This window comes from Lates calcarifer, linkage group LG15 (assembly GCF_001640805.2).
Source record: "Lates calcarifer isolate ASB-BC8 linkage group LG15, TLL_Latcal_v3, whole genome shotgun sequence".
NCBI lineage: Eukaryota > Metazoa > Chordata > Actinopteri > Centropomidae > Lates > Lates calcarifer.
In genome coordinates, this window is record NC_066847.1 from 12,208,072 (window position 1) to 12,228,538 (window position 20,467).

Sequence of the window (20,467 nt, forward strand, 5' to 3'; positions counted from 1 at the left end):
TATGCATGTCCTCATCCTCGTTGACCTGAATTTATGTTATGTGTGTTGTTAATGGCAAAACAGAATCTAGTCAAACTGAATAACTTAGTTTGATAGTTTATTCAGGGACAATGCCCATTGATCAAAAGGCAGCAAATTTTCATCTTGTGTCAGTGGTCAAATATTAAAAGGTAGCCTAAATCTATTTAATAAGAAAATCATGTTAGCGTTAAATAGAACAGAGAAAATCAAATTCATCACGTGCATACTGTTATAATATTCTTGGTAGAAATCTGACCAAGTAATTGACCTCTTTTAAACTGCAGAAATTCAAATTCCACCTAGAAGACACCCGTTTATTACACATATCATTTATTTATTTATTATTATCATATTTAAATCAGCTTGAGTATAAAATGTTAACTCACTGTACCAGACAGTAAACCACACAAAAGGTACATTTCAAAAATGTTTTTATTAGAATTGTTGTAGATATGATCTTAACCACAAACCCATACAAAAAGAACAGAACTGATCTTGCAGTTCCAAAAGAATAAAGAAAATGCAAATAATTCAAAATCAAATACGTAAAAAGCAGCCTATAAAAATAGTGGTAAGGTGACACAAACAACAGTTTGTTTAATAAACTATGCATTTAACAATACATTTGCTCATTTATGAATGCACTCTCATGACAGCAATGCTTCTCATGTGATCTCAAAATCAAAAATATGCAGTAGATGAAGCTAGAATTTGGTCCACATTTTGTATATTCTTTTCATCTTGCAGACCTCGGAGTGGGATTTGTGCTACAGGAATTTTTTTTCTGTTAAGTGACTGGAGGCAACCTCTGCTGCTTACCATTTCCCTGAATGCCCCGGTGCCAGTAGGGTCAGCAGCAAAAGGTCATGAGGGCTTAGGAGATTGGGCACCTTTTCTTCTTCTTCTGACGTAAGGCATTGGTCGCTTTGGTGATGGCGTCCATGAGAATTTTGGAGATACACTGTGGAACCTCTTGTGAAGACCCACGGCAACAACGGCGGACAGCTGCAGGAGTGGCTTTCCCTGATGGACACAGGGTTGCTGACATTTCCTCGAGCTGATTTTGTGGAGAGAGCAAGTGCAAGCAAAGGAGAAACAGCATCAGAAAATCAGAATTTTGAGTTAATAGTTTGTAAACTCTCATTTTGAAATATTAACTTTGCCCTTTGTCTTCTTTTTTGACTCACCTTTTGTGCAGCACAAATGGTCTTGTCTGCTTCAGACAGGGGGCAGCATTTACCAACAAAGCTTTTGAGGGGGAACCCAACAGGAAACCTGAAAGGCAACCACACTGTTACTATGTTTCCAACTTTTCATTGGTCACAGATTGTGCACATATGTTTATAGCTACAACAATACTGATAACACAGAATATAGTAAAGAAAAAAGAGCTCAAACAGACACTGCAGAAAATGTAGAAAATACTGTCTTACCTCTTCTTGATCATCTTGTGAGTGTCACAGATTTTGTTAAGTGAGAACTCTTCAGTGGCAGAGGTCAAATTATAATGAGGGTCAGGAGAAATGTTTTGGAAGCAGTTGTACCGATCATTTTCCCCATCACCCGCACAACAGTGGAAATCCACCTGTCCACCGTTCGTATCCAAGCAAAACTTGTTGAGCTCCTCGGTCCACTAAAATAAAAAAGGGAGAAAGGACGTGAGAAGGTATCAAAAATTACTCAATTAAAGTAAAATTTATACGTAAAAAGCTTCTTGCTTTACCTTCTGATCAGCACAGTTGAGCGCACCTTGCTTCTTTTTGCAGCACTGTTTGAATCCCTTCTCCATACGATTAATGGTTTTTGCCTGACGAGCCAGCAACTCATAGCCTGACAGGCACTTGACATTATAGAGGGGGCGTAGGCTCTGGCTGTGACACAGTGAATCAATGGTATCTGCAGTGGGTCGTCCAGGAGGAAAGTTGATGTCAACTTTCTGGGAGGGAGGTATTTTCTTAGTCTTCCTTCCTCTGTTTCCTCTGGCACGGTATGGAGTCAGCACTGTCCTATAAAGTATGAGGCATACTTTAAGGTCAGTACCAGACATGACCTCCTTCAGCCTCTATGACACATCTAAAATAAAGGAAGTGTGTTTTACAATATGAAGTCCCTTTATACACTTTTCTTTTTAATTTTTGTACTTTTTTGCCCTGTTGACATCAAATCTCATGAAAAGATCAACACAGACAGCACATTAGGGTGCGTTCAGACAAACGCTGCTTTAAAAAACACAAGCTGTCTTTCATCTGAATGGAACCACTCTGTTGACACAGCGGGGGTTTCAATGCAGTGAGTTCTAGCAAAAAAATGCAGGGTCATCCAGCAAAAAAGCTGAACCAAGCTCAGTTTACCGGGCTTGCTGGGCGACAGTGCATTGTGTTCCGGGCAATCAAATACATGACACGGTGCAACATCTGTTTTGGCCCTGAAAGCCCACTTAGTCTCTCTCTTTGGCAATTGGTGACTCTAAATTGCCTGAAGGCGTCAATGTGAGTCTGAATGGTTGTTTGTCTGTATATGTTGGCCCCTGCAATGGACTGGCGATCTGCAAAGAGTGTACCCCGCCTCTCGCTCAATGTCAGCTGGGATCGGCTCCAGCATCCCCGCGACCCTTAACGGATAAGCGGTGTAGATGATGGATGGATGGAGGACTCACTATGAGGAAATAACTCAAGCTACACTGTCAGTGTTCATTCTAATAAAGGAATATGTGATAATGTGGCTCACTGATATGTTTTCAATAGTTACTGGACAACAATGGAGATTAATGATTTGAAATATTATGGTAACTTTCAATAGCAAGACTGACAATATCAGAGCATGTTTTTATTTATTTGCCCTCCATACCTCTGGCAAGTTTTGGGGTCAAAGTTGAAGTTGGCAGCAGAGAGGAGCGGTGGCATCGGGATCTCTTCTGTTGGTTCATAGTTCGGGTTTGGTGCTTCTCTGTCGAAGCAGCTTAGCCTGTCGCTGTCTGTTAGTCTGCAGCAGCGTTCCTGACGATCCTTTACTGATGAGTCGTCCTCACAGAACGATTTAACTGACAGCTCCCACTGTAGTAGACATCATAAAACAACACAGACAGTCAGGGTTGATGAATTAATCCTTTAATGCATACATAAAGTCTGTATGAGTGAATGGACCACACAAAGTTTCCAAGAGTACCTTGAGACATACTTAACCAAAAATGAAAAAACAAGCAAGAAGAAGGTGAAGATTAAGGTAATACTTCATTCACTGAAGAATTGGGAACAGGTTTGCTGTTTGCCCCCAGGCAGCTTCACTGGTGCTCATGCCAAGGCCTGTCTGTTATGTCTGGCTGTGCTGCATATAATGGGCTTATCGACTAGGAGCTCCCATGGCCTTCAACTTTGTACCATCATCTCTGCAATGTGAAGAATGTTTCTTACCTTTTTGAAAAATATCTGGGGCATTGTATTTTGTATGCAAGGCTGAGTATACTACACTATCACATACAAGTTCAGGGATTAACTTAATAAGAATATTAAGTTATAAAAGTTGCCAATAATATAACACCTATTAACAGCCTTCTTCTACATGAGGGATTACGTTGATAACTTTAATATCATCAAAGTGGAGGAAAGCAGGAAAAGGAGAATTACAGCAAGAAGATACAGGATAGCATTTCGTCATTTTACATTTACACAAAGTAAGAAATTGCTGAATCGACTATAAGAGCTGTTGTGAAAACTTACCGCCTGTGTGGCGCAACACAGCGTCACTTCCCTCCCCCATGTCTGGTTCCCTTTGCAGCATGTGCTAAACCAGGACTCAGCGTTATTGACGGCGGTGGCCTTTCGCCTCTGCTTGCCAAAACCAGAGGCAGGAAAGTACGAGTCTGGGTAGCGAGGGCGACGGTCTCCATGGAGACAGATGGCTTGGAGATTGTCGGAGGTTGGACGGCTGAGGGGAAACTGAACAGGAAAGTCCAGCGCGACAGGGCTACCAAAAGAGCGGGGCCCAATACCTGGTTGCTCTGGGGGCGAAGGACAGGAATCATACAATTAATTGATACTTTTACAGCAGCAGGTGGTACAAAGTAAATGGAAATGCAAAAGAAAGCAAGGAAAATAAATACATACGTCCTCTTGGTGTCAAAACTCCTGGTTTGGCACCCCCTGACAGAATAAAGGCATTATTATGTAAGATAAGTAACTGAAAGCAATAGCCAGATCGATCGATCGATAGCTAGATCGATCGATAGATCGATAGATCGATAGATAGATAGATAGATAGATAGATAGATAGATAGATAGAAGCTTACCTCTCTCACTAAGGGTATCAAACTGTTCTGGTGGATCCACCATTCTCTGCTCTATGGGAAAATATATAAACCAAGAAAATAAGAAACATTTGTTAGGACACCCGGGGCTGTATGACTCATTACTGGCCAAATTATGTGAGCAGTCAAAGTGACTAATGTTTCATGAGGACATGCAGCTATGTCGTTATGTCAAAACAAGGACATGACAGAAGAAGCAAAGACAGACAGCACCTATGGGACCTAAGAGTTCTGTCCAGTCAATCTCTCTCTGCATCATATCTGGTGCGCCCATCTCTGAAAGACACAGATTGATTTTTAAAAACAATTCTTTACAAAGAGGATATACTGATGTCTTCTTACAGAAAGTCACCAGATAGACAGAAAGACATATGTGTGTATACTGTATTTCTCTACTTGAACCTGACCTAGATGAAATATACTTATGAGTGGCCTATGCATAACTTGTTTTCAAAGGCAAAGTTGTTCTTGCCGTGACAAGAAAACTGAACTCCATGAGTTGAATCAGCGGAGTAGTCCTTAAACCTCAGTCTCAAACTCGAGTCCTAACCCTAAAAATAGCCTCTTGAAGTAGAGAGAGCTGGCCAAATGCCACTCTGAACATTTGAGATTCTGACTGGTCTTGGTATTGCACTCATACGTGAATATACACACCTTTTTGGTGAAGGTCAAAAGTGATCTCACGTTGCTCATAGTTGCTCTCATCTGGAAAATTGTCCACAAACAAAGAGAGAGTGTCACAGAAATCCAGACAAAGTTATGCAACTCCTGCACTCTTTTTTTCAGTATAATGTACAAACTATACTGAGAGACAGCCAGTGATGGAAGAAGAATTGAGATTTTAAGTAATAGTCAAAATAATCCTGGGTAAAAATACTCAATTACAAGTAAGGGATAAAGTATTCTAAGAAAAATATACTCAAAGCAGTGGCAATACCAAAGCAATGGTAGAAAACTACTCGTTCTGCAGCCAGAAAGGCTACTGTCAGTGTTGCGTTATCAAACATTACTGATAATATATTTTGACTTTAACGTTTCTGGTTAAGTTTCAGCTATTTTCGTATAATTAAGTAGTCATTGTTATCAAATGCAGAAAGTAAGTATTTACCTCTGAAGTGTAAAGAGGTTGAAGTGGTACTATTTAAAGAAAAGAACAAACATCTGAAGATTGTTCTTAGTTACTTTTTAAGACTTATTTAAAAGTGCCGTAGAGTGTGTTTAATGTCAGTGTGTTCACAGGCAAAATACACGCACTTACAGCTGTAACAGTTCAGACGAACAAAAATGGAGCCCGGTCTGATGGCCAAGAAGCAAACACAACAAATTCTGGCATTATACCAACAACAAAAAGGAGATAAAAACAACAATACTAACCCCTGGATGCTGAGCTCAGTAAAACCAAGAGCGACACCGTGGAGCAGACTAAAGCCCAAAACGAACCCATTGCAAAAACTTGTTCGTTCCTGTCCTGGAGTGTTTTTGCTGCTGTCTGTCTGTCTGTCTGTCCTGGCACAGAGAGCAGAGGCCGTCCAGGAAAACACGCTCAGCGGGGCAGCGCACAGACGGGCCCGTTAATTGGTCCAACAGAGGCTGCCGTGCTGTCCGTCTGCGAGAGAGCGAAACCTCGCAGCCGGGCAAACGGATTTTATGGTTGTTGTGGGGTTTCAAGAGGGGGAGAGATGAGGCGGAGTGTGGGAAGAGAAGGAGGGAGTGAAGTTTTTCTACATGACTCATAAGCGATCCGTTCGGATCCTGGGTGCTGGTCGATCGGAAATTACGAGCTCGTCTCCTGTAAAAGGTCACCGAGCCTGAACGCACGAACGTGATTCATATCTTGAGTGTTATTTTGATTCAGGGTGGTTGTTACTTCTAAGCAGTTCGCTCGTCACTCATTACCCCGCCATTATACGGAGCTATTAATTATCACCTGTTGGCTGATCCCAGCCAATCAGCAGTTCCTGCTGAAACAGGTACTTTTGCCACACAGGTGATTAGAAGATAATTATTGTTATTTTGTACAGCAGTATGATTCTTATGAAATATATGTCTAACAGTAAATATTCATTAAAATACATTTCTTTGTGAGTATTGTTACATACAATATCCAATCTCAAAAACTGAAATCTAATCTATTCATCAGAGTTGTTCAGTCAAGATTATGTTTTTTTTTCTTCCAGGATTAAACCATCAAAATTCTACCTTTTACCATTAATCAGATGTTTACTTGGCCTTAAAGTCAGTATAGTTGTTGACTGTCTTTACATGCATTTCTATGATAATAAAAAAACTTCACAGCTTCACAGTTCCTGTATTTATACAGATGATTGATACTTGTAGTGTAGCTTTACCAAACTGTGCTATAGTGTGTAGAACTGTATTGTGCTTCTGTAAAGACAGTAAAGAGATACATTTAAAACATGTATTAAATACAATTAAAATCAAAGCAGCAGGGCCAGAGATGTTCTGTCTCAAGTAGAGGCCAAGAAAAGACAGGATCCTACATTTCCCACAATGCAACTCAATTTCATATCTACCTAGCTACCTGCTCAGTAAATTCCTATTTCTTTTGAACTTCATGTTTATCACACAGAGTTTCTGTGTGATAAAAAAAAAAAAGTCTTAACTCAAACCAGGGTTGTTTTTCAGATTTAGAAAGGTTGAATTGTAGGTTATTCTCAATGATGGGTAAAGTGAACTTGAGCTGTAAAATCAGGGGAGTGCTCTTTTAAATATTTTTTTGATAGCTGGGATTTTGTTTTAATGAAAAAACTGAAAAAATAGTCTCAACAGGATGAAGAGGGTGTGTATATTTGAATACTTAACAATTAGTGCATGTCGGTGTCAAGATTAATGCTGTGATTGTTACCGCAGTATTACTTTTGTTCTTTGCAGCCACCATGTTTGTTCACAGAGAAAGAGAGAGATTAAAAGCCTTTAAGCTCTTGTTATCACAGAGAGTTATTATGGTCTCAAAGATTCCAGTCTGAAAAACTGAGTGTGACCCCTACACAACCCCGTGTTAAAAAAATAAAGACAAATCAGTCCAGAGAAGACCTCCCTGTGAAGGCTTATTCTGCAGCTTAATGAATCTCCACGGTTTGCTCTCTTTAGGCCACAGTTTAAAGCGGAGAGATTATCCTGCTTTTGCTGCTCTGCCCACAGCTCTTTCCCATCATATACAGGAGATATCTGGATCAGAGTTTTCGGATGTTGTCGTTAGTGGTGGCAAGAGATGGGAGTCCGGAAACTGTACTGAAGTGTTTTCCCCAGAAAGGTCAGAAAGCAAAGAATAGCAAACAAACTGGAGCAGGGCTGAGATGACTCCCTCTCATACTCATTGTCTACTGGAAAAAGACATCAGCAATTTGTCATGAAAGTACTGAGGCAATCAAATTCAACACGGTTCTCACTGTAAGGTTGTAACACTGATGACAACTGGTTTTCTGGTCAAAATATATGCGTGAGCCAACAGTATAGACTGCTGTGTGATTGTTTGTTTACGCCATTGTGTAAACCCAAGTTTTTGGCTGCTTTCCTCTTACTCTTAGGAGTAAAAATCGGGTGAGGTCTAGTTTATGTGTTGCATAGTGAACTTTAGATATTCAAAACAGTATTAATGTAGTGCAGTGGTGAAAAAATGGCAGTTAAGTGAAAGGAAAGTTGTCCATTACAGAACATTACAGAAGGAAGTGTTTACCTTATGTCTTTCCAAACCAAACTGAAAAATGAAAGTAAAAGTCATTGTATATGAAAGTTGTTTAGACAGTTCTGCACACAGAAAGAGATGAAAAAAATAGCTTTGTAGCATGGGTGGAGATACTTCTGACATAAGATCTTTGTGGCTTTTTGCAGGCAAAAGTCTCATTTACCACATCCAACTGACTCACTGGTCTTTAATTTGCTTCCTCTTTACTTGGTTAGCAACAGTTTTTGTCTATGACAACCTGATGACAACTTTCCACAGGCTAATAAGTGTGCTCTTCGGTCACTCGCAATGACTAATATTTCCTTTGTGTTAAATGCTGCAGCTGCAACTCTACAGTATGATGCTGTACGTCAGTATATTACCAAAAATGATAAATAATGCCTATCACTTCAGTCTGCTATGAATAAACCATGGTTTCTGTAATCCTAATAAGTAAAAGATAACAGAATTGTGTTTCCTGAACATTAAACAACTGTTTATATTACACAGCTTTATAACACAGAGACAAATAAAGTCACCACATCTACTTGGTGTCACAGCCTCAGCAGTTTATTAGAAGATTTACATGGACTTATCTTCATTATAATTTCAGCTGTTCCAGAAACAGAAAGGACTACAATCAGGACATACAGTACTTAATGCTGAAACCTCTCATCACTGCCTCTTCACTCGTGGCTTTGTTCAAAGATATGTAGAGAAAACAAAACATATGCAAGTCAGTCTGGGGAAAAAAAGGAAAGGTTTGCACACAGAGGAAGAGACTTCTACAGCATCTCCATATGTTGAATTGAATAGTTTTTCTACATTTAATGCAACATCTTTTCAAAGCTTGAAAGATACAAAAGCCAGTACGGATTCATTCAAACACAGAGGGATAAAAATATTAGAGGTACTGCTGCTTTGTTGGACTTATTAGTCAATCTGTGACAACATCAACCTGAGGAGAAACACTTCTCTAGAGTCCTATAGATACAAAGAAGTGTTTGTTTTTTGGTGGGCGTGTTAGCATTGAGTATGATATTGTCACATTCAGAAAAAAAACAGGCAGTAGTTTTCTGACTGAGGAAGAGAAAAGGGACGAATCTGAACTCTTCCAATTTTTCACATTTTCTAGGGAATACTTGCTCTGCCATGTATTTACCTTCAAATATCAAACATTACTTCACAAACAGCGTAATTCAATGACGATGCTGAACTGATGCCAATCAATCTAGGAGCTCTGACCTGATGTGGGCACAGCCTATTTTCAAGTCTCCTGTCGGTAGTATCAGAATATCATTTCACAAAGATAAAACTTTCTCTGCTTCCCCCATGTGTGCTGTTGCTTCTCTGAGTCTCTGCCATTAGGCTCCCACGTTTGGATTAAAGCAATGCTGCAGCCAAAACTGAATCTTTAGAGGCTTAAATACTGAGTATGAGCAGGTGGATCTGTTTCTATTGCGCAAGCTAATGTATGTGGTTACTAACAAGCAACAAGAGGATCGTGCCTTAGAAGTAGAGCAGTGAACTAATTTATCCAGATATGGACACACTGAACACATGAATATACAGCTGAGTGGGTTGTGTAACATAATGTTGTGAAACATTTGTAAGTGTATTGCAAAAGTATATTGTTATTTTTTATTACTTTATGTTTTTAAATTTACTTCTCAAGGAGGGGAGCCGCATGATAGTGTATGCTTCTTGGCTTTTTGGCTTAGCCACCAAATTTGTTGTCAATGTATTATTCTTTCTTTGTATTTTAATGTAACATTTTATATTCTATCTTTATATTTCAGAATGTGCAAAACAAATAAACTTGAACTGGAGCCTTCTGTGACTCAAAGCTGACTACGACTGATGACGTCCACAAAAGAATAAGCAAATTTTCCTACATGTTTTATATTTTAAAGACAGATTTTGTGAGGACCACCACTTTAAGTTTTAATTGACAATGCTGCCACTCTCCTGCCTCTTTGAATCTCTCTGTCTGTAACTGGACAGAATCACACTAGCACATCCTGAGAGAAAATGAATCCTGTACCCCACTGACAATGTAGCATCAAAGAACAACAAAACGCACGTTTCCCTGGAATAATCAAAATAGTTTTAAGCTATCAAAATACTGAAATTCATGTTTGACATAATCTACCAAATCAAAGCTCTGCTGGAAGTCATGTAATACTTAACACACTATGATTACTGTGCTTTTCTCATTTAATTTCATTATTAGAAAAATAGATTCTGTCAGTGATAAAACAATGTGTGTCTATGTATGTATGTATGTGTGTTTGTGTGTGTGTGTCTTTGCATATTCTAGTGAATCTTCAGTGAGTGGTCCCCGGCAGCAGCTCTGCCTCAGAGGCAAACAGCTCTTTGTAGAGTGGAGGGAACAGAGAGTGAGCAGTGAGAGGGTAACGCTGACTGAACCAGCGCAGCTTCTCCATGTGAAGACTGCACAGCGAACGCAACACTGCCATCCTCTGGTACAGCTGCAGGAAGGATACAGACACGTTTAGATGTCTATGCATACATTCATGTAGACGAAAGATGAATACGTTTGCCTTTTAATCAGTCAGCCTTTAAACGAGTAAACAGAAAATATCTGCGCTATACTGAAACATTTACCTTGTGCATTAGACTGTCTTGGTTATCTCGGTGTAGAATGTGTGTGAGTCCCATCTCCACGCTTCTTTGCACCCGCTGAACCTTGCCCCTATCCTCCAGACAAGGACGGTCTGAACGGACAAAAACAAAAGCAAATGAGGGATTTTTTTACAAGACTACACTGTGGTGAAGATTCACACTAATCAGTGTGAATAGTAATGGTCCACTGTACAATTTTCAAATATTACGTTATGTCTAATAACAACCACTGGGGGGCATTCTGTGGGAATGAGTGAGACACTGTTGAAAAGTCAACTCCTATTAGTTAACTAATCTTCCCCCATATGCCATTGTTGCATTTGTCAAAACAGATGAAGGAAACCTGCAAATCCAAAAGTTCTGGGGCTAAATAATGGCTATGATGGGATGACCAGATTTAGATGATAGATTCAGATGCCTCCTGATGAGGAGTGTTAAACCTGCGTTTTCCAACTTTTTTAAGTTTCAAAACCAAAGAATAAAATGCAACATGGGTGAGAGATAGATGAGTTGATCTCACCTGCGTTGATCAGCACCAGAGCACTGAAGAGAGCGATCTGCTGCTCGGTGAGCTTCAGAGCACACATATCATGAGCAAAGTCAAACACTGCTGTGATCAAGTCACCACATGCTGCAAGAGAAGACACCACAGAGCACTGATAAACCACCACAGTTATGTACTGTTCTCATCGCATGAATGGTTTCAGGTCTGCCGCTGTGCTTCAGGCAGGATCAATGTGTAGAGGAATGCTCACCCAGAGACTTGAAGAGTTCAACTCCAGCAAATTTCCCATCAAAGAAGACGGTGTTGTTTTCTGTGTTGAAGAACCGACTCATCCTGACCAGAACCACCTCCATGGAGCCTGTGTGATGAAGAGAAGAAAACAAAAACAATAGTAAGAGATTCAAGGCATTCTAGATTGTGATTCGAGTTTACGGCCCTTTCTTGTAAGTGACAGGCAACCTCACCCGTCTTGAGTAGCGCAATCTGGTCGTTCTGGCTGAGCATGCGGAAGCCTGGGATGTGTTTCGCAAACTCCACCACATACTGCACGGCATCAGTCAGTCGAATGGCACAATGCTGCCACATCTCATCCACTGACTGAGAGCAGGACAGAGGGAAAAAAGGAAGGGAGAAGCATAACAGTAGCATGAGTTTATTTCTAAGGGATCCTTTTGCAACATAACATTTAAATCAATCAGAGCGGGCTCATATTTTCACTTCTCCCACACAGAGTCCCTTCTCACACCAAACCATTCGATCTACCGCTCTTTCTTCTAACTTAACATATGAAGTTTCCATATTTCACCTCTTTATTTACTGTAATTAAACATCATGGCATACAGCCCATGACATATATTATGATATAATATGCTATAATATCATTAAGGTTAAATTGAGCTTAGACTTTGCGTGTGATCAAAGAGGAAGAAGAGGAGGGGGAAAATGATGAAACAAGTTTCAGTTTGATTCATCAAACAGAAAAGTAGCATCTGAAATGACATATTTTGTCTTGGGAGTGTATGAAAAAGGTCACAGAAATGCAAGACAGTGTCTAAGAATCCCCCCCACACCCCACCCCACACACACAATTTATTTTTTTTTTTTAAATTACATATTAAATAAAATAACAGTAGAGGAAACAGTAATCAGTTTGGTATACTTTGCTCTGGTAGGCCTGGTACTCCTCTCTGCTGAACACCTTCCATTTGAGCGCCTGGAGCTCCTCCACTCTGTACTGGCTGGTCTCTCGGTGGGAGCGCACAATGCTGGCACACAGCTCGTCTGAGAAGCAGCAGAAGCACTCATTAATATTACGGATACCTCACACTTTGATGCACATGTTAGCCCGCCATGCTGTTTGCTCACCTATGTTTCGCAGGGAGTGAGGGTACATGCTGTAAGGGTCCTCCAGATGGTTGTAGGGATGAATCCCCATCAGATCATGAGATGGCTGCCTGGAGTCAAATGCTGACATGAAGAATATAGAAATATGAGGAATAAACAGAGGGTGGAGGGAACTGAATACGGTGGAGTGTGTTCACACATCAGTGCCTCACCTCTCATGTCAGGATGTCCACTGTTGTCCCCCCTCCCCTGGGATCTCGACGTGGGAGAGACACCGGAGCCGCGGTAGATCATTCCCTGCACCTGCGACTCGTTCGGGGAGCACACAAGGTAAGGGTGAACATCAGCAGCGTAGGACAGCAGGTCGGCCTCGCCAGCGAAGGAGTAGGCCGAAGCCATGGGCTGAAGGAGCTGGGGGGAGCGGTCTTGTCTGGCTTTGGTGGGGTAGGACAACACGGACTGGGTGTCACCCTGAAGTTGCTGCTGTTGCTGCTGCTGCTGACGGTGCTTCTCCACCTCAGCGATCAGAGAATCCCTCTGACGTTTTGACATCCGTCCAAACTTCACAGCTGAGGAGCATAAACAAGAAAACACACAAAAATAAGGAAATGCTATGAATCAAAAACAGAGAGGGTCTGTCTGTGTGCTGGTGTATTTGTGCCTCACCATCTCTGCTCATGCCCTGTGCCAAGCACTTCTGCAGACGGCAGTGTTGGCAGCGGTTGCGGCTGGCTCGGTCAATCTGACAGTTACTCTGCCTGGAGCATGAGTAGGATACAGTGGGCAGCTGGCTGCGTCGGAAAAATCCCTGAGGGGTGGAAACACGTGGTTAACAGTCCAACAGAAACAAGAGGCAGATGTATTGATATTTGAGTCACAAAAGTATGATAATGGTATGTCAATTTTTTGTGACTAAGATATGTGGTGAATAGAACACTTTACAGTTGAAAAATAAGTTTGCTAGTGCTCTCTAATGAAGTTACATCAAACATATCTTTGACATTTCTGTCTGTCTGTCATTTCTTGTTACTTATAAGCCAACAGATATACTGATACCAAAACTGAAATATCTACAATATGTTTATTTATCAGTCCAGCTCTAATGGTTAAGGAAATAGTTCCAAATTTTGGGAAAGCTTATTTGTTTTCTTGTTGAGGGTTAGAGAAGATTATGAGATAATGAAAACACTCTCATATGTGTTTGTTCAGTATGAAACTGGAGCCAGCAGCTCCAGTTAGCTTAGCTTACCATCTCTGGAGTAAACAACTAGCCTGGCTCTGACAACCAGCAGAGACTCCAAGAAGTAACTGCACCCGGCCATAAAAACTGAAGTATAAAACCAAAATGTTTTGATTTTACACTTCAGTTTTTATGCAGATTAAACAAATGAGATATAAATTAGCGAGCTTCAGAGGTGCTGACAGCTGGATTTTTTTATTTTTAGACAAAGGCAGGTTAATCGTTTCTCCCTGTCTCCAGTCTTTATGGTAAGCTAAGCTCACAGGCAGCTGGCTGAAGCTTTATATTGAACGGACAGACACAAGAGTGCTATCAACCTCATAAAGTCATACGTGTGTGTGCAGTATATTTGTATCTAATGCTGTTGCATTTCACCTTGCAGCCTTCGCAAGTAATGACTCCATAATGCACTCCAGAGGACTTATCACCACAGATCTTGCATGGGATAACTTCAATCTGGGCTGCACAAACACAAGAGTAAAAGCTGTTATGTTAACATTTTCAAATGCAGGGATAAAACAACCGAGACAAGAGCAGGAAGCATGCCAGCAAACAAGTGAAACGTGTCATTGTCAGTCAGTCCAAAGATAATGGATCTTCGGTATCATAGCTATTCTTCATACAGCAGATGAACAGGTCATTAAAAGATAAAATGTCATAAAAAATCAAATCTGTTGATTTCATCTCATCATAAAGACAGATCAAGTGTAGATGAATCAGTCTCATTATTGAAATATGAACAAAGATCACCTCATTTCTTTATTCACCTAAACACTATAAATATCAAATAACTAAGATCATTTTGACGTTGACTAAAACATCAGTCTGTATATGCCAACTAGCAGTGACACTGCATATTTTTACCCAAACAAGTAAACTGGAAAGTGATTCCCACTGTGACAAGTTGTGTCTTCTGCTGTACTTCCCCTATAACATCTATCAATTGTTGTGTGACCAGAGCAAACCAAAGGTATTTTCCTCTCAATCACCTCCTGCCTTAATAACAATGAACAAAACAACATCAAATACGAGGAGGGAGACAGGCTTCAGAGGACGTGGAATATTTGCAAATGGAGAAAGGCGGAGAATATGAAGGTGTCAACCTCAGAGTCCTTTTAAGTGGTTGACTGGCTTCTCTTTCACTCTGACTGTCCCTCTTTCATGTCACTTCTCTCTTTGTGAATCCTTCTCTGTCTCGCTCATAAAGGACACAGCTGCCAGTAATGCACTCTCTCCTTCATCACTGCCAGTAACGGCCATCCCCCTCTCACCTCCCCCCCTGCCCCTGATCTCTGTAAACTCTCACACCCCTCATCCTTTTTTACCTAGTGGCCATTTTTCATCAGAAGTCATTTGATTCATTTAGATACCACAAATGTGTAAACACTGGCTTGGTGGCAGGTGTGAAAAGTTTTATGGTGTATCTTCAAAAACATCTCAAATACATCAAAAATGATAGAAGGACTGTGCATCACACATACTGTATAATGCACGCTATATGACATGTATTTATAGTAACACTGAATGATCACAGACATCCAGGAAGCAGAGCATGTAGTATTGTCTTTCTTTTTTTCTAACCCTAAATCATCTCTCCTTTTATCTATTCCTGTCATCTTGTCTCTTCCTTCTGCAGATGCACTGAAGATGTGATCATTTTCTGCAAGACAAACTCACGTTGATGCTTATGTACAGTAGTATTTGCGTTTCCGCGCATAACTGTGTCAGATTTATTCACGAGTGTGTGTTAGTGTGTCAGTGTGTGCCCTCTTTATCTAATGCCACAGGTATCACCTGCAGGCTCCTGAGGAGGTCAGCCGGTCTAAGGTCAAATAAATACAAATAAACAAATAAAAATAAATAATGCAGGAATAACCACCGCACAACTGATAAGACTGCAGATGCTACTAATAAAGGTGATTGATTAACTACAAGACTGACCATGATAAGGATTAGAGAATTTGCATGGCTAGATGACTTGGTTAAAAAAAAAGGGCACTTGATATTTCTAAATATCATAAAATGACTGAACTGTGACTGTGTTCGTGTAGGATAGGCTGACAGAACATCAGTGGTCTCTGTTTTTTTTCGCTATTTCAGTTCTGATTGTCAACCTCAAACAACAGGAAATCCACTGTGCCCCACAACCTTTCACTGTTCACACACGCACTCACACACAACACAACACACACAGCAATCACATATGCTGCTCCTCCAACAACTTTCCATGCAACCATGGCTCTGATAATTCTCAGCTGAATTTAAATGATAAGCTAAACACACGAGCATGTTATCTAAAGCAGCATCATGACTTCTTTCTTTTGGTGCCAAAGTAAAACTAACAGTCTTTAATCTGTCTTTGATAGTCAGAGAGTGTCCAGACACCAGGATCTGTGCAAGGAAATCGAAAAGCACCAGTTAAACACTGAGGAATCTACAGTCACCTTTTATTTTGTCTCTCCTAGTTATCTCCAGCCACAGGCCGAAACCAATCAAACCCAGTATCTCCTTATGTGTGTGTGTGTGTGAGAGAGAGAGAGAGAGATTAAAATACTTAAAAAGAACTAAATTAGTGTGTTCTTCAGTAACCTCAGAGGGGTTATATACTGAAAACCAGGCTTTAACATGACAAATACATGTAAGCATGTAAGCATTTTTTTTTTTTTACTAGCAAATGCCAAAATATTAAAGCTTGTATTGGTTTATCTGTAAATAGCAGACCTGTTCAGCATGACCCAATTAATGAGGTTTTTGGGGTTTAAAGATATTTTTACGGTAGATCTTATCTGCTCATGGGCATGATGTTCAGTGACAGTGAGTAAAACGAAGACTCATTTGGCTATCCATGCAACACTTAAATGTGTTGTCATGATTTGCAGTATCTCTTAACAAATAATCAATATTTTCCAGCACATTCAAAGAGCACCATAAAGTATGAAACCAACCATAAACAAACAGCTGTGCAATCTTTTTTTTTTTAGGGAAGTGAGATTATTAAAGAGCAACCAATCCAATCAATCTTAATATTTTATCATAAAATGAATGCATTATGTTCCCTGATGTTAAAAATGGTTCAGAGGAGTAAGTGTAGTGATGGAAATATTCTGGTTTGTCAGTCAAAATAAAAGAGGGCCACCTCCCACGTATCTGCATACAAACTATACCAAGAGATGGTATAGACCGAGAGAAATTTACATTGTTTGGTCGGTATTCAGAATTATCAGTGGCTTATACGGCCCTACTTAAAATGCACACTTGTCAGTGGCGTCGACAAACAACGGAAGTGCATAACAGCAAATAGAAATCACGAAACGTTCACAGATTTCTTGTGAGTTGAATGACTTTCCACTGAACCTGGGACAAGTTTTGTAATTCTCAGACTTGATGAACTCGAAGCTTCGAAGTATTGAATATACACAAAAAATCTGAAATGTTTGGAGGAGAGAAGCCAGATACTTTTCTAAGGAAATCAGAAGAAAAAAGAAAATTCGAGAGAAAACTAAAAATTTAAACCTAGAAAGAGTGTATTTTAGTACTTTTACCGCTTTTGCGTCACACTGCCTGTGTGTGTGTGTGTGCGTGTGTGTATGAATGTGTGCGGGTGTGTGTGTGTGTGTGTGTGTGCATGAGCGTGTGTGTATGTGTCTATGTAGGGCATCTGGAGGGGAGGGTGGGGGGTGGACGATACACATTGCCACTCTCAGCTCATCAGTGTCTGTCTGAAGTCACCTTGTCAGCAGTCTGTTCTTTGCACTGTAAACGGACAGAAAACCTCAACTTTCCTCCGACGGAAGCTTACCTTTGGTACATACGCAAGCAAGAGTGCAAAGAAAGTTTGTATATACACACAGATATATACACACACACACACAGACTAACAGTGTATCTCTCACAAACAGGCTTTTAATCATCCACAAGTATAACATATTAATAGACCCAGGAAAGGAGAAATAAACCTTAATTTATAATAATTCTGTATCTACAACACCGCTGGTTGTGGTTAAAGGTTTTAAGAACTTGTTTAATGGCTTTTAAAACAAACTCACATAATAATTTTTCTCTTTATAATTGTTAAAAGAGAAAAAGCCTTTTATTTACATTGCAATCTGCAGTAATTAATATAAATTATACTTAAAAGATTTTAGTTTAGTATGTTGCCAAAGCGATATGTTTTAAATATTTCAAAAGTTCTTTTTTTTTTTTATTTAAAAGACCATGCATCACTTGGTTGCTAAACATACTATATTTTCTTATATATAGTATCTTTGTAGTTAACACAATAAAATAGCATACATACTAGTAAACCATTAAATAATATTTTTTTCTGAAAATATGTTAAAATAATGCGGTAAATGAAAAGGTAAATATGGTACTATACAGTTTATCAAACCAAAATCAAATTTAGATTCATCAGTCCCGCTGTGCAAAGCTGAACATAATTTATAACGGCTCTAAAAATTACTCTGACTTACTGAAATAATAATTACATTTATTTGTCGGAAATAATTGCCTTTGCAAGAGGCCATAACTTAGGACTGCAGTTCCTACAAATAAATGTGATCTGTATTTAAAGATCTTTGACAAAACCAGAGAAATAAAGAAACAAACAGAACAAATACGTTAATCAAGATAAAAATCACTGACAATAACAAGTCGTCGGGGTCAGGGGTGTTAGTATTTCACTCTATCTGTCTGTGTTGAATATTTTGTGAGTAAACATTTCTGTTTAGACGTATTTCGAGGCTGATTCCAGGTCCGCAGGTGTGTGAAGTAGCTTTATGTTTTCGAACCAGATTGGTGGTTGTTACATAAATGTGAGAACTCCTTCACTACTGAGTTTCATTCAATATTTGACAACAACAAAATGAGTAAAAATTACCTACAATACCTTTTGTGAGAAAAAGACAAATGATCAAAGCAGACATGAACACTAATTAGCATCAGATTTACCATATTCGACTTTGAAATGCAGACTGAATTTGGGGGTGTTTGAAAGAGGTAATGTTTTGACAGTAGCAAAGGGTATGAATCAGCTCAACTGTTGTATTTCTTTTACCATATTTTGGGAGGGAATGTGTCACCTGCGATTTTGATGTTCGCTTTGATCTGAAGCCAACCGCTTTTTTCTGCTTTGGAAGTGCTTGTGCAGGTTTCTGCACCCAGAGGAACAAGGAAATCCTTTCTGATAAAGAAACTCAATAAGAATCTACACAGGAATCCCCCGAACACAACAACAAAGCCCTATGAAATGTGTGTGTGTGTGCGTTAATTGTGGCCGAATCAGGCCCACTATGAGCACTGAGAACTTGAAAAATTAGACATTTGATTGTTTTCCAGCTGAGATGAACACACAAGAAAAATATGAAGTTTTTTTTCGGCAGTGGGAGCCTCCTTCTCTCGCTGTCATCCACACACAGCTGCGGGGCTGAGATATGTTACATCTAAGCGCCATCTAAAAAGCAGCTGCGGATCTGTGTGAGCGTGTGAGCATATATTCGTTTGTGTGTTTGCATGTTGCAAGAAAGACGGTGTGTGTGTGTGTAAACAGCTCGTACAGAGAACATTCATTATTCCTCATTATTTGTCTCTTCTCCCACTCTGTTTTTATTCTATTAATTCTGAATATTTGTGTACAAGAAATCAAACTGATTACCATTTTCATTATCACACGTTCACAACATAATTAGCATTTCCTCTGCAACATGTCTACTGTATGTGTGTGGGGCAAGTCCATTCAAACTGATGCACTGTGGTTGTGAAGCATCCTGTTTTCCTGTCTGGGTTTTATGTTGGTTAGAATTCGGTGGAAGCAGGTGCAAAAAAAGTTTGCAACTCATCAAATGTCAAATCATAAGCTGGTCCCTTGAATCTTGATTGGTTTCATTTGTTAATTATGAATTCATGCTTATGTAAATGTGACGAATCCAAACAACAGGTAATGTGCCAATCAACTCAAAACCTATTAAATTTGTTCCAGAGAGTGTAACTTTTTACACAACTTTTTATACAACTTGATTCTTTATGATTCTCACACAATAAAAGTTTCTGACCTGAGGTGCACCGTACATGTGGGAGTGAGAGAGGGAAGAAATATGTGAGAAATGATTCAAATCTTAAATCCATCAAAGGGAGCTCAGAATTGAGTCATGTTACCAAACCATAAAACTGAAACACATATATCAATGTGAACGTACCCAACAGTCAGCCAATCAAGAACTCTCAAGAGACCCAATTAAGTTTCAAAACAAAGACAGTCAGTTCCCATTCAGTATACTTCAAACTGTATGTACTTGAACACGTGTGTGTGTGTGTGTGAGTGTGTGTGTGTGTGTGTGTGTGTGTGTGTGTTGTATGGGATTTGTTAAAGAGCTACAAAAAATCTTTGTCTGCTTTAAGTTTAAACATTAAATAAAGCAGATAAACTTGTAAAATGTGCTTGATTTAAAAGGAAAAATTGTGAATTCAGAGCCGCTGAGAGCTTTTACTCTTACATCAAAAACAAAAGCGAGAACCTGAATGAAAAGCATCATCACACAACGTGTTAAAGTTGACGTGTTTGAAGTCACAGGTGTCTACGTCTGCATGAATTCACAGTTATTTTAGGAATTTGATCAGTAAGGAGATATAGCTATTTAAAACCTAAATGTGTCATTATTAGACGTCTTGATAGTCGTATCGTTATCATGCACCATCAGGATCATCAAATCCCAGTCGTGGTATCAC

The 20,467-nt window shown here is 39.6% G+C and overlaps 2 protein-coding genes across 7 annotated transcripts in view; both read right to left on the reverse strand.

Moving 5' to 3' along the window:
* Positions 1 to 435: 435 nt before the first annotated feature.
* LOC108889624 (extracellular matrix protein 1) lies at positions 436 to 5,974 on the reverse strand. The gene is made up of 11 exons (XM_018686192.2): positions 5,699 to 5,974; positions 4,979 to 5,029; positions 4,538 to 4,600; positions 4,307 to 4,357; positions 4,125 to 4,160; positions 3,738 to 4,018; positions 2,869 to 3,074; positions 1,745 to 2,027; positions 1,455 to 1,654; positions 1,209 to 1,296; positions 436 to 1,078 (listed from the first exon to the last, which is right to left on the reverse strand). The coding sequence occupies exons 1-11, from the start codon at positions 5,766 to 5,768 to the stop codon at positions 896 to 898; spliced, it is 1,512 nt and encodes a 503-aa protein (XP_018541708.1). The 5' UTR covers positions 5,769 to 5,974; the 3' UTR covers positions 436 to 895.
* Positions 5,975 to 8,557: 2,583 nt separating this feature from the next.
* Positions 8,558 to 20,467, reverse strand: part of rorc (RAR-related orphan receptor C) — a 19,171-nt gene continuing 7,261 nt past the window's right edge. For all 6 annotated transcript variants that reach the window (XM_051075961.1, XM_018686194.2, XM_051075960.1 and 3 more), the window contains 10 exons: positions 14,120 to 14,205; positions 13,171 to 13,312; positions 12,717 to 13,073; positions 12,526 to 12,627; positions 12,320 to 12,441; positions 11,625 to 11,757; positions 11,411 to 11,518; positions 11,176 to 11,286; positions 10,638 to 10,747; positions 8,558 to 10,501 (listed from right to left, as the gene is read on the reverse strand). In XM_051075961.1, the coding sequence (XP_050931918.1) occupies positions 10,337 to 10,501; positions 10,638 to 10,747; positions 11,176 to 11,286; positions 11,411 to 11,518; positions 11,625 to 11,757; positions 12,320 to 12,441; positions 12,526 to 12,627; positions 12,717 to 13,073; positions 13,171 to 13,312; positions 14,120 to 14,205 (1,436 nt within the window). In that variant the 3' untranslated portion in view covers positions 8,558 to 10,336. The remainder of the gene's footprint in view (positions 10,502 to 10,637; positions 10,748 to 11,175; positions 11,287 to 11,410; positions 11,519 to 11,624; positions 11,758 to 12,319; positions 12,442 to 12,525; positions 12,628 to 12,716; positions 13,074 to 13,170; positions 13,313 to 14,119; positions 14,206 to 20,467) is intronic.

Bases quoted from the DNA above. Each gene is read 5' to 3' on its own strand.
- LOC108889624 (XM_018686192.2), bottom strand. From the start codon at position 5,768: ATGGGTTCGTTTTGGGCTTTAGTCTGCTCCACGGTGTCGCTCTTGGTT. The intron at 3,075-3,737 runs GTAAGTTTTCAC...TGTCTACTACAG, and splicing joins TGTGTTGCGCCACACAGGCG to TGGGAGCTGTCAGTTAAATC. The intron at 2,028-2,868 runs GTATGGAGGGCA...CATACTTTATAG, and splicing joins GACCCCAAAACTTGCCAGAG to GACAGTGCTGACTCCATACC.